Raw genomic sequence first — 13,005 nt, forward strand, 5'->3', positions numbered from 1 at the left:
CGGTTTTGTGTGACGTGAGGAGCGGAATCGTTACCCAGTAGCAGACATGACTAATTGCGCTCCTCCTGTGACAGCTGGGTTTCGTCTGCATAGTTAGGTTCAAATTTAAGAAATACTAATCACATTTTAGCATATGTCTGCAATTTCAAGTCAAATACATAAATAAAAATACACATTGGGTTTCGACACCAAAATAATTTAAGCTTAGTACTGTTTTGTGTATTTCTCAATATTCTTTGTAGAGCTTTTAATATCGGCAGCCATCCTGTGTAATTTCAAGGCAAAGGATTTTTTTTTTTACAAAATTCATATTTTATCGAGAGGAGTCACGTCAAGGATTTTATTCTTTAAATACTTTGTGTCTTCTGTCCGAAGCCATTTGTAGGAAAATGAATCTCAATTTATCAACAATTTAAATAGTCATTCCAAGACCATTGTGAAATTTCAAATTGGACTTTTTTTTTTTTTTTTTTTTAATGCTGCTCGCATCGTGCCGATTTCATCACTTTTCAAAAAACTTCCTAAAAAATTGATCACATTTTCTGGGCTACAGTCATCTGAGCAGTTGCGAAAGAACACAAGTTTGTTTTCCCTCAATTTTATTTGTCAACAGCAGCTCTCTCATTAGATCATGGAGGTCAATCCAGTTGATGAAAATCAAATCTTAACACTTTGGTATTTTGTGGAAGCCTTCAAATTCCAGGCCGAGATTTAGGTGGGCCACCAGATTAGAAATGAGGAATTAGGGGAAGGGAGGTGGGCTTCTGATTGTTCGCCACCTACTGAGCCGGTCTCATGGTCTCTGCATGACCGGGCTTTGTATCTCAGGCATGTGCACGTTGCCCATTGTGCTGGCGCCCTGGTGGGCAGCCGCCACAGAGCCTCCTTTCAGCCGGCCGAGTTTGTTCCCCACCTCAGGCACGTTGGCCCCCCAACGTGTCGTCCTCCTTCTCCTTTCTTCTCTTCCTCTTCTCTTTTTTCCCGTAGATGACCGCAAACATGCCGCAGTGAGACGCATGTGAGGTCATCATGATTGGAGGCCGGGGAACTACAAGCTTTCATCTTTGGATGAGGCAATGCGCGTTTTGGAGCTGCGCGTGAAATCGTGCGCCACCGTAATGGCTTTCGATGGAGTGGATTGAAAACCAAAACAAAAAGTCCACACACTTTGCCGATGATGCCGAACATTTGATCAACGGCACCAAGCAGGATGTTCTCACAAGGAATTTGGCGACTGATCTTACGATGTCACAGAGTGTCATCATCAGGTTGCACAAGAGAGACTGGAGGAGTCACAGAAAGGAATAACACCTGGGGGGGGTTAAACTAATTTTTGTCACGGGCCACTTTGGAGTTGCGTCTTCCCTCGGAGGGCTGAATTAATATTAACTCATCATGTAGTATTATTACTTGTAAACAACAAATTGATGCATCATAAGTTTTGGAACCAAGTGAGTGTAAACAGGTTCAGAAAATGATTGCAAAATCTCAACGTTATGTATTCCACATGACAATTTGACATTTCGGTACAGATTTTAGAAAGGATCGTGGAAGTTGACACACATGGTCTGCTTTCGCGGGCCACATAAAATGACGTGGCGGGCCAGATCTGGCCCCCGGGCCTTGAGTTGGACACCTGTGATTCCCACCATAAATGCCCATCGTCTGTAAGAATCAACATGTATTTGGTAAGTGTGTCTTCTCATAAGAATAGCATGACCCACCTTGATCTTTAAGGATGTATTTTGTTCCAAAGCCCCGCTAAAAAAATTGCTTGATGCAGTTTTACCGAAGGAGACTTTCGCAGCACTCGCCTCTCTTTAAATGGGATCTCGGGAGGGGGGCGAAACCAGACGAGTGTGTGGAGGGAGGAGGAAGAGAGGGGGAGGAGTTTCTCATCTGCCGCTGCTGAAGTGAGGGCAGACCATCTCAATCGTCTGGACCACAAACAGGTCCGGCCCATCCCAGTCCATCAGGTACAGTGGGACTCGCTGTCGCGCGCCGCCATTTGGCTTCTGGCTTTGCTGACGTCGGGCTGCCGCTTGTTTGTATCTATTTACTTTCAGGTTCAACAGCTGTTTGCACAGAGAAGCGCGTTTTTCCAGAAAGTCCGTTTTGTTCAGAAAAAAACGTGAAGATGGAGCGCATGGAAGATGATAAGGTAGACACTTCTGTTCCTTTTATTGTATGACCGCAGAACTTTAACGGCAAAGCTGCCGGTGCCGTGCCAAAGTTCCGAACTTGCGCCTGTAAACTTTCGGTGTCGGTTCCCACTTGTTTGATTGGATTCTGTTTGGTGCAGCTCGCATTGGAATAAAAAGCTGGAGTTCATTAAGTCGCAGGCTGGCATTTCGGTAATTTTCCTTTCTGGCAAGAGGAGGATGAGAACTGAGCGTTTTGGGGACGTGACTAAGAGAAGGGAGAGCAGGGCAAGCTGCGACTTGAGTGTGATGCCTCTGTGTTTAAATGCACGTTGAGAGAAAGCAAGGACACGCGCGGGAGAAGAAGACACAACATTAGGTACACCTGCGCCGTCTCATGACATCCGGTACGGGGGCTGCGTTGACAGATTCTCACGCGAAGTGATCCTTCAACGAGGTGATTCGGCCAAGTTCAAATCGGACGACGAGTGCTTCGTACCCAGCGGTGGTTTTTCTTGGGCAACATGTTGCACATTCTTTGGTCGTCCTGAGGCTTACTTCACATTTTGACATCGCTTGGATGGGTGTCCAAATATGCACACGGAATGTGAATACACACCAAAAAAAGAAAAAATCCTCTCACAAACTGAACTAATGCATCCACGAATGTTTTTTTTTTTTCGAGAGCGCTTGTCCTTACTTGGGTGACGGGTGAGTTGCAGCCGATCCCGCCTACTCCCAGGAATGGTCGCCAGCCAAAGGATTCCCAAAATAAAATGGTGACAGGTTTCATGGCAGCACATTTGCGTGTTGTTTGTTTAACGCTAAAATGTGAAGTCCATCCAACATGAATTTCATTGGATGTGTTTGACGTCAGGCGGCCTGGTGGGGGACTGGTTAGCGCATCGACCTCACAGTGCAGAGGTCGTGGGTTTGATCCCAGCTCCGGCTTTCCTCTGTGAAGTTTGCATGTTCTCCCCGTGCCTGCATGGGTTTTCTCCGGGTGCTCCGCTTTCCTCCCACATTCCAAAAACATGCATGGCAGGCTGATTGAACACTCCAAATTATCCCTCGGTGTGAGTGTGAGCGCAGATGGTTGTTTGTCTCTGTGTGCCCTGCGATTGGCTGGCAAACGGTTCAGGGTGTGCCCCGCCGACTGCCCGAAGACGGCTGGGGTAGGCTCCAGCACCCCCCCGCCACCCTTGTGAGGATGAAGCGATTCAGAAGTTGGATACACGGATGGATGGTGTTTGATGTATAAAAATACAAGTTGTGAGGGTCCAACGTTGACCCAGCAGTCTTCACCCCCCCCCCTTGTTGAAGAATGCAACGACCCATTTTGTAAAATTCCAAAGGATTAACTGCAGTTTAAAGAGGAGCCAAGACCAAACCGTCCAACTGTGCGAGTGATTTGGATACCTCATTGCCTGTGACGGCTGGAGTCAGGACTGAAGCGCAATGACAGGAAATGACTCAACTCGAGTCGGTTGAAAGGCAGCAAAGTGCTCTCGCGGTTAGCAGGTCTATCGCACCTCTTCACAGGTTCCGGTGTGGCATTTGCACGTTGGTTCTGTGCGTGTATAACCCCCCCCCCCCTCCTTGTTTGTCTGTAAGTGTCCTGGTATTGGCTGGTGACCATTCCAGGGGGTTGCCAGTATTTGTTTTTTTTTTTGTTTGGTTATTGTTTTTTTTTTTTTGTTTAGTTTTTTTTGTAGCTGGCAAGCAAATGTTGCAATGTTGTAAATGACCACTAGACTGATAATTGAGACTCATGCATCGCAGAGCTACATCGCGTGTGTTTCTTGGGCTGGTAAATGTCCCGACCGCTCCCCGCATTTAAAAGGCGTGACGGCACCGGCGTAATTTGCACGTCACATCGCTCGACAGTTGCGCAACAAAAAGCGTGTCGCTGCAAGTTGCCCGCGTGTTGTCTCTGCCTGTCGTCTTTGCGTTTCTCCTCCTTTTTGTTCTTCTTTATCTTCTGCTTCATTCATTTCTGCTTCTTTGGTCCGATCGCAGTACCCACACGACACAGTACGCTAGTAGGAGCGGCGGACGTCGTGTTCGAGAGTGCAGGTTTACAAGCGTGGAAAAATTGAAGAATAGAGGGCTCCGTCCTTTTAACAATTACCCACAATGCACTACCGGCGGCCATATTGGCTTGTTTATAACAGTCTTTGCGTCGTGAGTTTGTCAATTCTTCAAATGGCACACACTGATGTTGCCAAGTGAGATCAAGATTCAAAATACATTTTAGAGACATGCGTTCTGAAATCATGAGTGAAAATAAATACACAGAATGAATTACATTGAGTTTTGATCAGTCTGTAAGTTCTGTCAAGGTACACCCATTGTGGATGGTTGAACAATTTCAAAATAGGATCAGACAAACGATTACATGAAATAAAGACGTCCATGCAAAGTTAAAACATGTTTCACTGAATTTATTTGAAAAAAATAATTGTCCATTCGATGCATTGTCAGTGTGTAAATTCTTAAAATATACAGACACTGTTAATCGTTTAACGTCTTAAAAAAGTAAAATATTTGAGTGAATATTTGTCATGCAAATTCTGAAGATGTTTACAATTAGTCTTTTAAACAATTGGAAATTGCTACTTATAATGACTAATGACTTTATAATAGGCACAAATGAGTCAAAGTATTTTAACCAAATTAAATACGATTATTATTATTATTATTATTATACTTTGCATAATTGCCTCCCCGCCTCCCGCCCCTACAACCACGCAATACGTGATGCAAACTTCTCAAAGTGAAACTTTGTGTTGTGCATGCAGCAAAGATCTGCTGCATGAGCAGCTTATTACGCACTAATCCCGAGGCCAGCGGGAAAAACAACCGAATTCCATCCCGGTCCAGTCCCTGCAGGTGCTTTGGACTTGACCTGCAGGCTTGCCTGTCACGCAGCGAGCGCTACAGTCGCGCCAATAACAAGCAGGTTGAAAGGAAGCCAGTGAGAGCCGGGATGTGGAAAAGGCTCATTGTGCCTGCGTGACGGCCAGCGTGTCCACAAACAACAAGGAGCTTTGTCAAAAGGCAGCGACACTCCGCAGCCACTGTTCCAACAGAGGCCTTTCTTTGAGCAAATGCATCCACGCTTTGTTCTCATCTCACTTGGTCCTTTCTCTCGCCTTCATGCAACAGCCCAAGCAGAAGAAAGTCACCTGCTACCTGCTCTACTGCGTGTCCACTGCCGTCATCGGTTCGCTGCAGTTTGGTTACAACACCGGGGTCATCAATGCACCTGAGCAGGTGTGTGTGTGTGTGTGTGTGTGTGTGTGTGTGTGTGTGTGTGTGTGTGTGTGTGTGTGTGTGTGTGTGTGTGTGTGTGTGTGTGTGTGTGTGTGTGTGTGTGTTGCTAATAAGGTACCTTTTGTTGAATTGCACCAGTGTATGCAAATACATTTTCACCGTGATGTACTCTAATTACTTTGGGAGAACAGAGTCTTTCTAAAACAGAGCAACAATTGATGACAAATAGCATTCATTTCATTTCATTTTTAAAATGTAAAATGTAAATGTAAAAAAAAAAATGGCTCAAGGACAGATTCAAAAATTTGGGGGATGACCTTGTTACATGCACTGAGGGCTTTACTAAAGTTATGCGGCCCCAATGTGGATTGTTGAACACACACACACAAAAAAAATGCTTATACATATATAATTTTATTGCGTTTGTTTTGTTTTTCTTTTGTTGTGGCTTGAACAGAAACTGCGTAGGTTCTTCCAAAATGTTTCTCTGGAGCGCTTCAACGAGCCCTTCAGTCCGGGAGCCACCACCATGGTGTGGAGTTTTGCGGTGGCCATCTTTAGTGTGGGAGGCATGTTGGGCTCCTTCAGCGTGGGGGCCATCGTCAACAAGTTTGGCAGGTGAGCAAGTCAAGACTCTGGGGAAAAAATGCCAATGCCCAAAATGTGTCCGTTGACCATCTTAACCGTCCAGGAGGAAATCCATGCTGCTGGCCAACATTCTGGCCCTGCTGGGCGGGGCCCTGATGGGACTCTCCAGCCTGAGTCGCTCTTTCGAGATGGTCATCATCGGACGCTTGATCATCGGCATGTTCTGCGGTCTGTGCACCGGACTGACGCCCATGTACGTGGGCGAGATCGCCCCCACCGCCCTCCGAGGGGCCTTCGGCACCCTGCACCAGCTGGGCGTGGTTATCGGCATCCTGGTGGCACAGGTACGAGACTGACGCGCGTCTTGCGCTCGAGTCCGATAAGATCGTGTGCAGTTATGAAACGAGAGGCCGCACTCTCTTTAGAAATGGGGTGGGAATGCTGAAGAGCTGATGAGGAATCAAAATCTTCTGTCATTGTGAAAGTGAAAAAAAATAAATAAATTGAAATGCTGGAGGCACATTTTTAGCTTGTATCCATGAACTGTCCTGAATTTGCAGCACATCTGCAAAGATTTGCAAAAGAAATTAGGTCAAGAATTTGCTCTCCATCATTCACAAAATTGTGACAATATGGTGTGTTTTTGTTTCTTCTCTTTAGATCTTTGGTCTGGAGTCTCTTCTGGGCTCGGATACTCTGTGGCCCATCCTCCTGGCCTTGACCGCCCTGCCTGCCATCCTGCAGAGCATCATGCTGCCCTTCTGCCCCGAGAGCCCCCGCTACCTTCTCATTGTCCTCAAGCAGGAGGACGAGGCCAGGAAAGGTCCTGACCCGCACGCGCACACCACCGTACACGAGATCCTCACTTTGGCATCACATCTGTATTTTTTTTTTTTTTCCTCAACCTCATTCCCACTGCTGCTGTCCCGCCTTGCAGCGCTGGTGCGTCTACGCGGCTGCGAGGACGTGAGCGAGGACATCGATGAGATGAAGGAGGAGGGGATGCGGATGGCCATGGAGAAGAAAGTCACCATCCTGGAGCTCTTCCGCTCACAGAACTACCGCCAGCCCATCATCATCGCCATCGTTCTGCAGCTCTCTCAGCAGTTTTCGGGCATCAATGCCGTGAGTAACGCTTACTCGGGGCTGGGAAACGTCCGTGGGGAGTTAACGTGAAAAATTCTGGACGTTTAGTTTCCAATTGCACTACTTGTGGCTAAATGAAGCTCCTCAACTCACTTCAGCATAGCTCCATGGCATCAAGATGGCAGCGAAACACTACTTGTTTCCAATTGAAGCTCCTCAACTCACTTTAGCATAGCTCCTTGTTATCAAGATGTGATCTTGCCGTCACTCTCAGATCCCAACACGGACCCTCGGAACTGCGACGTCGTCCGATATGTCTGTCGCGGACTCACGTTGAACTTTATTTTAGGTCTTCTACTACTCGACGGGCATCTTTGCCACGGCGGGTGTAACTCAACCCATCTACGCCACCATCGGCGCCGGAGTGGTCAACACCGTGTTCACCGTTGTTTCCGTGAGTGTCGCACCGCAACTTTGTCGTCCCTTTTCCGCGCAGTTCGTTGGATTGTCGACCAATCCCTGCGGATTTTCCCCCAGCTCTTCCTGGTGGAAAAGGCGGGCCGAAGGACCTTACACCTGATCGGACTGGGCGGAATGGCCATTTCTGCCCTGCTCATGACCATTTCCCTTTCCCTGGTGGTGAGTGACGATTGGATGAGTCCGTCGGTTTTCAAAACAGCGGTCCTGGGTGAAGGCTAACATGAGGCTAACATTTTTTTTTTCTGTGCCACGTTTCACGTAAGGCGGATTTTTTTGGACTGGTCGAGGAACAAATACAAACAAATGAAGTTACCAAAGTGATGTAAAAAAAAGTGTCTTGAAATGTGTACATTCTTTAAAATGCTTGTTTTGTATTACCTGGGCAACTCGATTGGATAAAAAAACAACAAAAACAAGGGAATTAAAAGTAAACAACCAAAATGTTAAATTGGAGTCAGCACACAACTGCTGGCGTTGCCGAGTGCCTCTCATTAACCCTAATTCAAGTTCAGCTGTTCTCGTGGGCATTTGCTAACTTGACTGTATTTTATTTTATTTTATTTTCTTCCGAAGGTTTTGTGCAAATAGTGACGATTATTTGGAACTGTTCCTAATTCCTTCCACCTTGTCTAAGGCCCCACTTCGGTCATGCTCAGCTGTTGCTCTGGTGTTCTTTTGGTGATGAGCAAAGTTGCGTTTGGGAATTGTGGTCAAAAACTTGAACTTTGGTCTCGTCGGATCGTAATAAAATGCCCCAAAGAGATGCAGAGGGATGTGTTATGCTGATGCACCTGTATTATTTCACTGAAAATAATAAAAATGAGGGAAAAAAAATTGTTGAGTAATCCAGGTTACAGGTCACATTAATGGCGGAGAGTTTTAGAACGATATATCTTGGCTGCTTTTTTTTTTTTTTTGGTCTTACAAAAACTTTGAACAGTGGGGCGTGTAAACTTTTGATATCAACTGCATACTGTAGCTCCAATTATAGTTACCTCGATCAGTTTGTATTTGTCTTCAGGGATGTCATCATTTGAATATGCTCTCTTCTTTTCTTGTTTTGGATTCAGAAAAACAAGGCGGCTTACCTCTTATGAAGTATTCGGGCCCTAGCTGTGACTGTCATGAATTTATTTGCCTCATTTTGCTGTTTTGTCTGAGCAGAAATCGACCCCGTCTCTGAGCTACTTGGCCATCGTGGCCGTGTTCGCCTTCGTGGCCAGTTTTGAGATGGGTCCGGGTCCCATCCCCTGGTTCATTGTGGCCGAGCTCTTCGCCCAGGGTCCTCGACCCGCCGCCATGGCCGTCTCCGGTTTCTCCAACTGGACCGCCAACTTCCTGGTGGGCCTTGGTTTCCCCAAACTGGAGGTACGTGTTCACACGCACGACCGTCAACCCTGAAAATAGTCGGTGACGTGGCTAGGAACTTTTTTTCTTTTTCCTCTTGTAAACATTTTGACTTTTTCTATTCTCAAAACAGTACATCCTTTTTTTTTATTTTTTTTTTAATTTGTACAACTGAATGTAGGTAGGTGATACTTTACTATGCCACAAGAGGGCGCCTGCGTGCCACACTTTGTGGACGACTGCGCTCGATGATCCAAACTCTCTGTCTGTGTTCCCCTTAGGAACTCTGCGGTCCTTACGTGTTCATCATCTTCATGGTCTTGCTCATCGCCTTCTTCATCTTCACTTTCCTGCGGGTGCCCGAGACCAAAGGAAGGACCTTCGACGACATTGCTCAAGGATTCGCCGCCAGCGCCGCCAAATCCCCCAGTTCCCCCGCACCCGAAGCGGCGGTTGTGGACCAACCCGGGAGCAAAGAACCTCCGCCCATGTCCCCCTCGGAAAAGGTCCCCATGGTGGCTCTTCCCGCGGAGAATCCCTAAAAGAGAAAGAAGTCATGTGACAAGAAAGCAGGTAGAAAAGGTCAGTGGGACGACATCACATTTGAGTGAGCCTTTTTGTAGTGTCAAACAAATCACACTTAACAGGGTGCTTTGTTTTTTTTTTTTTGTTTTTCGTTTCATGTGGAAATACCAAAATAATTAACTGAGGTCCTTGTAAACCTGCTTAAACAGAACCACCGTGCCTTCAGAGTTTGTTGACATGCCTCGCATACTGCCTCCTTTGTAAGAGGATCAACCTGCGTTCAGTGTTCAGAACACCCCCGCCCCCCCGCCCCCGGCCGTCGGCCGCGTTAGAAGGTTACTGGATTCCAGCTTTTAGATATTGAGGTCGGCCTCACAAAGCCAGGCTGACCTCGAAGACCGCCTGTCGACAGACTCCCCCCCCCCCCCCCCAAAAAAAAAAAAAAAATCAATCCAAGCAAGGTCAGTCGTATCATTCTGCAGCATAGGAACTGTTGGTGTGTGTGTATATACTTTGCATTTGTTGGACTGTGCTGCTCAAGAAGAAACGAGTTTGCGTGCACGTCTACTGCCAACGAGAAACTTTGATTGTATGACGATGAGGTAGCGCTTAAGCTCTTCGCGGGACCTTTTTGCGTGACAACCGCTTGCAACTTTCTCCAATCAAATGGAGCGCAATGTACCACCATGCTGTTTTGCCGCCATCTGCTGGCTTCTTGGTCATGAAGTGTGTTGAGGAGCTTCATTTGGACAAACGTAGTCAAAATGACAAAAGAGAAGGAAGCAGTGACGGTGCAGTGGAAACATTTTGGAGGGGGGAGTCGAAAACTTGCATAGGCCTGTACAGTGGAAAAAGTAGTGCCTGGCAGTGTTTCTTTTAAATTGTTGAAGGTCAATTAGTTTCAATTGATTTTTGGAACAGGTTTGATAGTTTTTAATTGTTCAAAATGCTGTGTTCTAGTTTGTTTTTATTCAGTTTAGTATTAGATTTAGCTTTTTTTTCCATGTAAGGAAGATTTGTTCACTGCAAGATAAAAAAGAATAAAGCCACAGTCAGTGTTGGGTAATAAAGTCCACTGCAATTCCAAATGAACCCTAAAATCTCAGCCAGGAAAATAATGAACAAAGATGAAAACAAAAGACATTTTCACGTGAATCAACGTTACTTTTACATCGCGTTATAAGCCTCAGTTAGTTTATAGTTTTTTTTTTTTAAAGGACTCTAAATTTTTTTTTCAATTTCATAATTTTTTTTTAAATCCTTTTCAATTTTTGTTATTTGATCATTTTTCATGAACCACAATAACCTTGGTTCTGAGTCGCCATTTTGTGACATCGAGAGGCCATTACAAAGGAAGTGAGTCAATGACATGCTGATTTTGGCTATTAGGGGCCAGGTTTGTCTCCAGTTCCCGCAAATCACAAAAATCAGATTCTCTCCATTCAGAATTGCCTTTAATGACACGCGATGGTGGCAAAGCACGACTTTTCTTTTAGACATGGCTATGGCCTGAATCAGTCAACCTCCTGCCTACTTTGGTTTGTCCTTCCGATAAATGCCACAGGATAACAGCAAAGCACTCCTTTTACACTACGCTGTGCTATGACCTGACTAAATGAAGCTCCTGTCCTCACCTCAACATAGTCCCTTGGCGCCAAGATGCCACAGGAAGCAATACTTTTGCACCGGACAGGCCTTTGACCTGAGAACAAAAACAGTAATTGGGTGAGTCATGCGAATCGCAAATAAGCAGAGGAAAAAATGGTCGCTTAAGGTCGACTGGTTTAATCCTAACCTCGCAGGTCACCGAAGAGATCCCGTCAAAACACTAGCAACGTGTATTTATTTTCAGCGGTTTGGTCTGGACGCACAGAAATTGACCATTTGTTTGTTTTGATGCTGAACGCAGCTTGCGGGGCGGCGTTACATTTGCACTTTTGGCGGAGCGGACTTGTACGACGAGCGTCTGCTTAGAATCCAACGGACGCATTCGATCTGTTGCTGCCACTTTACATCGAGATGAAACCAACCCCGCAAGACATCATTGAATGTTTACGTTCACTTCAATTGGCCGGCGGATTATCTCGAGGGTACCTCATGTATTGGTACGAGTGTACATTTGTGAAATGCTCTGATTTTTCGTGCCTGTCTGTCTTTGGGGCTGTTACTTAAGCGTTCCTGTACGCCACTAAATATGCCAGCCTTTCATCTGTATATATTTGCTCTGTGCTTGCATTTTTATATCGCTACGCAAAAGTGATGAGTGGGTGTCACATTGCTGTGAAACGCCGCCTTCGAAAAGAACTAAAGTGGGAATAAAGTTGTGCATCTGTGTCAAGAAGAGACTGTCTGACTATCATCGCTGTCCGGCCATTGATGCGATGAACCAGATGTTGAACGTCATGCGATTGGGATGTGTGACAGGCCTATTTCGGCCCTTCTTGAGACGGCACCCCCTGCTCAGTCGGGTGAAACAAAACGGTCAATAAAATAAAAGCAAGCAAAAAAGAAATTGGGATAAAATATGCAACGAGAGCAGGAGTTCAACTTTCCTGCTTTGCTTTTGGTCTGTTGATGTTAACTAGGCGGGGTGGAGTCACACGATTTTCAAAAGATATTTGGTTTTCCCTGACAAAACTAAATAAATAAAAATAATGCTCATTGGAAGAAACCGTCTCTCTGGTCCTGCTGATGATTCTGTGTTCAAATATCTGGGCGGAGTTGATGCTATTTATTGGCCAGTACTTCTTTGCACAAGTCTAGTCTGTGCAATGATTTACATGAGGGTTAGTTTGACAGTAAATGGCATCATACATCCTGAAGCCTCTTTTGAGGCGGCTGCTTACTTTGCAGTCGCTTCGAAGATGCCTCTCGTGATGAAGTGTGTTCGGGTTCACTGCCACCATCTAGCGCTGCATCTCGAATTAACAAAACAAAAATCATCCGAACGTAGACAAACATTTTAAAATACTGTACTCGGTATATGTCTCTTTGTAGCCACACTGTCCATGAATTGATACCGACTAAAATCGACCAAATTGCACCCTCTTGTGGCATTTAGCAGTATTGCAACGTCAGTTTCAATCCGAGTCATCGTTCGCGTCCCACTCTGATCTCGAGGCACCACTCGATATGAAATATGAGGGAGAATTGGATGTTGCTGGAATTTAAAACAATTTTCTCCTCAAAAATCTCCGTGGCACCCGATGGATATCGTACAGTGTACTTCCAGAGGCATTCTGATTTGCTTCGTTACTGACAGCCTGCCTAAAAAAGTCAAGCGATTCATTTCGTAATGATCGGTTTTCGACATAAATACCCAAATTTAAGAGGCTGCCCCCCCCTCCCCGGCCAGCTGGGAATGGGGCCATCGGACTGTGTCGAGCCGGCGGGCAAACATCTCCCTTGCAAGAGTCCACTCACGTCTTCCTCATTGCGGAGAACTGGGGCATGAAAAGCGCGCCCCCGTCAACAAGCTGCAATGCTGCCAGGTGGCCAGTGGGTGGCGTGCGTGGGCCGGGCCTCAACCGCAGCCAGTGGGGGGTTGGAGTGGAGGGGGGGG

General features: G+C 46.1%; 1 protein-coding gene and 2 long non-coding RNA genes across 3 annotated transcripts; 2 read left to right on the plus strand and 1 right to left on the minus strand.

Moving 5' to 3' along the window:
- The first annotated feature begins 1,890 nt into the window (after window positions 1–1,890).
- slc2a3b (solute carrier family 2 member 3b) lies at window positions 1,891–9,836 on the plus strand. Its single transcript, XM_019869172.1, has 11 exons — window positions 1,891–1,976; window positions 2,067–2,161; window positions 5,310–5,417; window positions 5,875–6,035; window positions 6,109–6,349; window positions 6,666–6,828; window positions 6,943–7,130; window positions 7,441–7,545; window positions 7,629–7,730; window positions 8,736–8,939; window positions 9,200–9,836. The coding sequence occupies exons 2-11, from the start codon at window positions 2,138–2,140 to the stop codon at window positions 9,458–9,460; spliced, it is 1,557 nt and encodes a 518-aa protein (XP_019724731.1). The 5' UTR covers window positions 1,891–1,976; window positions 2,067–2,137; the 3' UTR covers window positions 9,461–9,836.
- Window positions 9,837–10,893: 1,057 nt separating this feature from the next.
- Window positions 10,894–11,786, plus strand: LOC109515401 (uncharacterized). The gene is made up of 2 exons (XR_002168179.1): window positions 10,894–10,985; window positions 11,021–11,786. It is a non-coding gene; the product is annotated as an uncharacterized LOC109515401 (long non-coding RNA).
- LOC109515402 (uncharacterized) lies at window positions 10,896–12,361 on the minus strand. Its single transcript, XR_002168180.1, has 3 exons — window positions 12,290–12,361; window positions 11,024–11,145; window positions 10,896–10,988 (listed from the first exon to the last, which is right to left on the minus strand). It is a non-coding gene; the product is annotated as an uncharacterized LOC109515402 (long non-coding RNA).
- Between the last annotated feature and the right edge of the window lie 644 nt (window positions 12,362–13,005).

This window comes from Hippocampus comes, unplaced genomic scaffold (genome assembly GCF_001891065.2).
Source record: "Hippocampus comes isolate QL1 unplaced genomic scaffold, H_comes_QL1_v1.1 scaffold67, whole genome shotgun sequence".
NCBI lineage: Eukaryota > Metazoa > Chordata > Actinopteri > Syngnathiformes > Syngnathidae > Hippocampus > Hippocampus comes.

Bases quoted from the DNA above. Each gene is read 5' to 3' on its own strand.
- slc2a3b (XM_019869172.1), top strand. From the start codon at position 2,138: ATGGAGCGCATGGAAGATGATAAG. The intron at 6,350-6,665 runs GTACGAGACTGA...TCTTCTCTTTAG, and splicing joins TCGGCATCCTGGTGGCACAG to ATCTTTGGTCTGGAGTCTCT. The intron at 6,829-6,942 runs GTCCTGACCCGC...CCCGCCTTGCAG, and splicing joins GGAGGACGAGGCCAGGAAAG to CGCTGGTGCGTCTACGCGGC.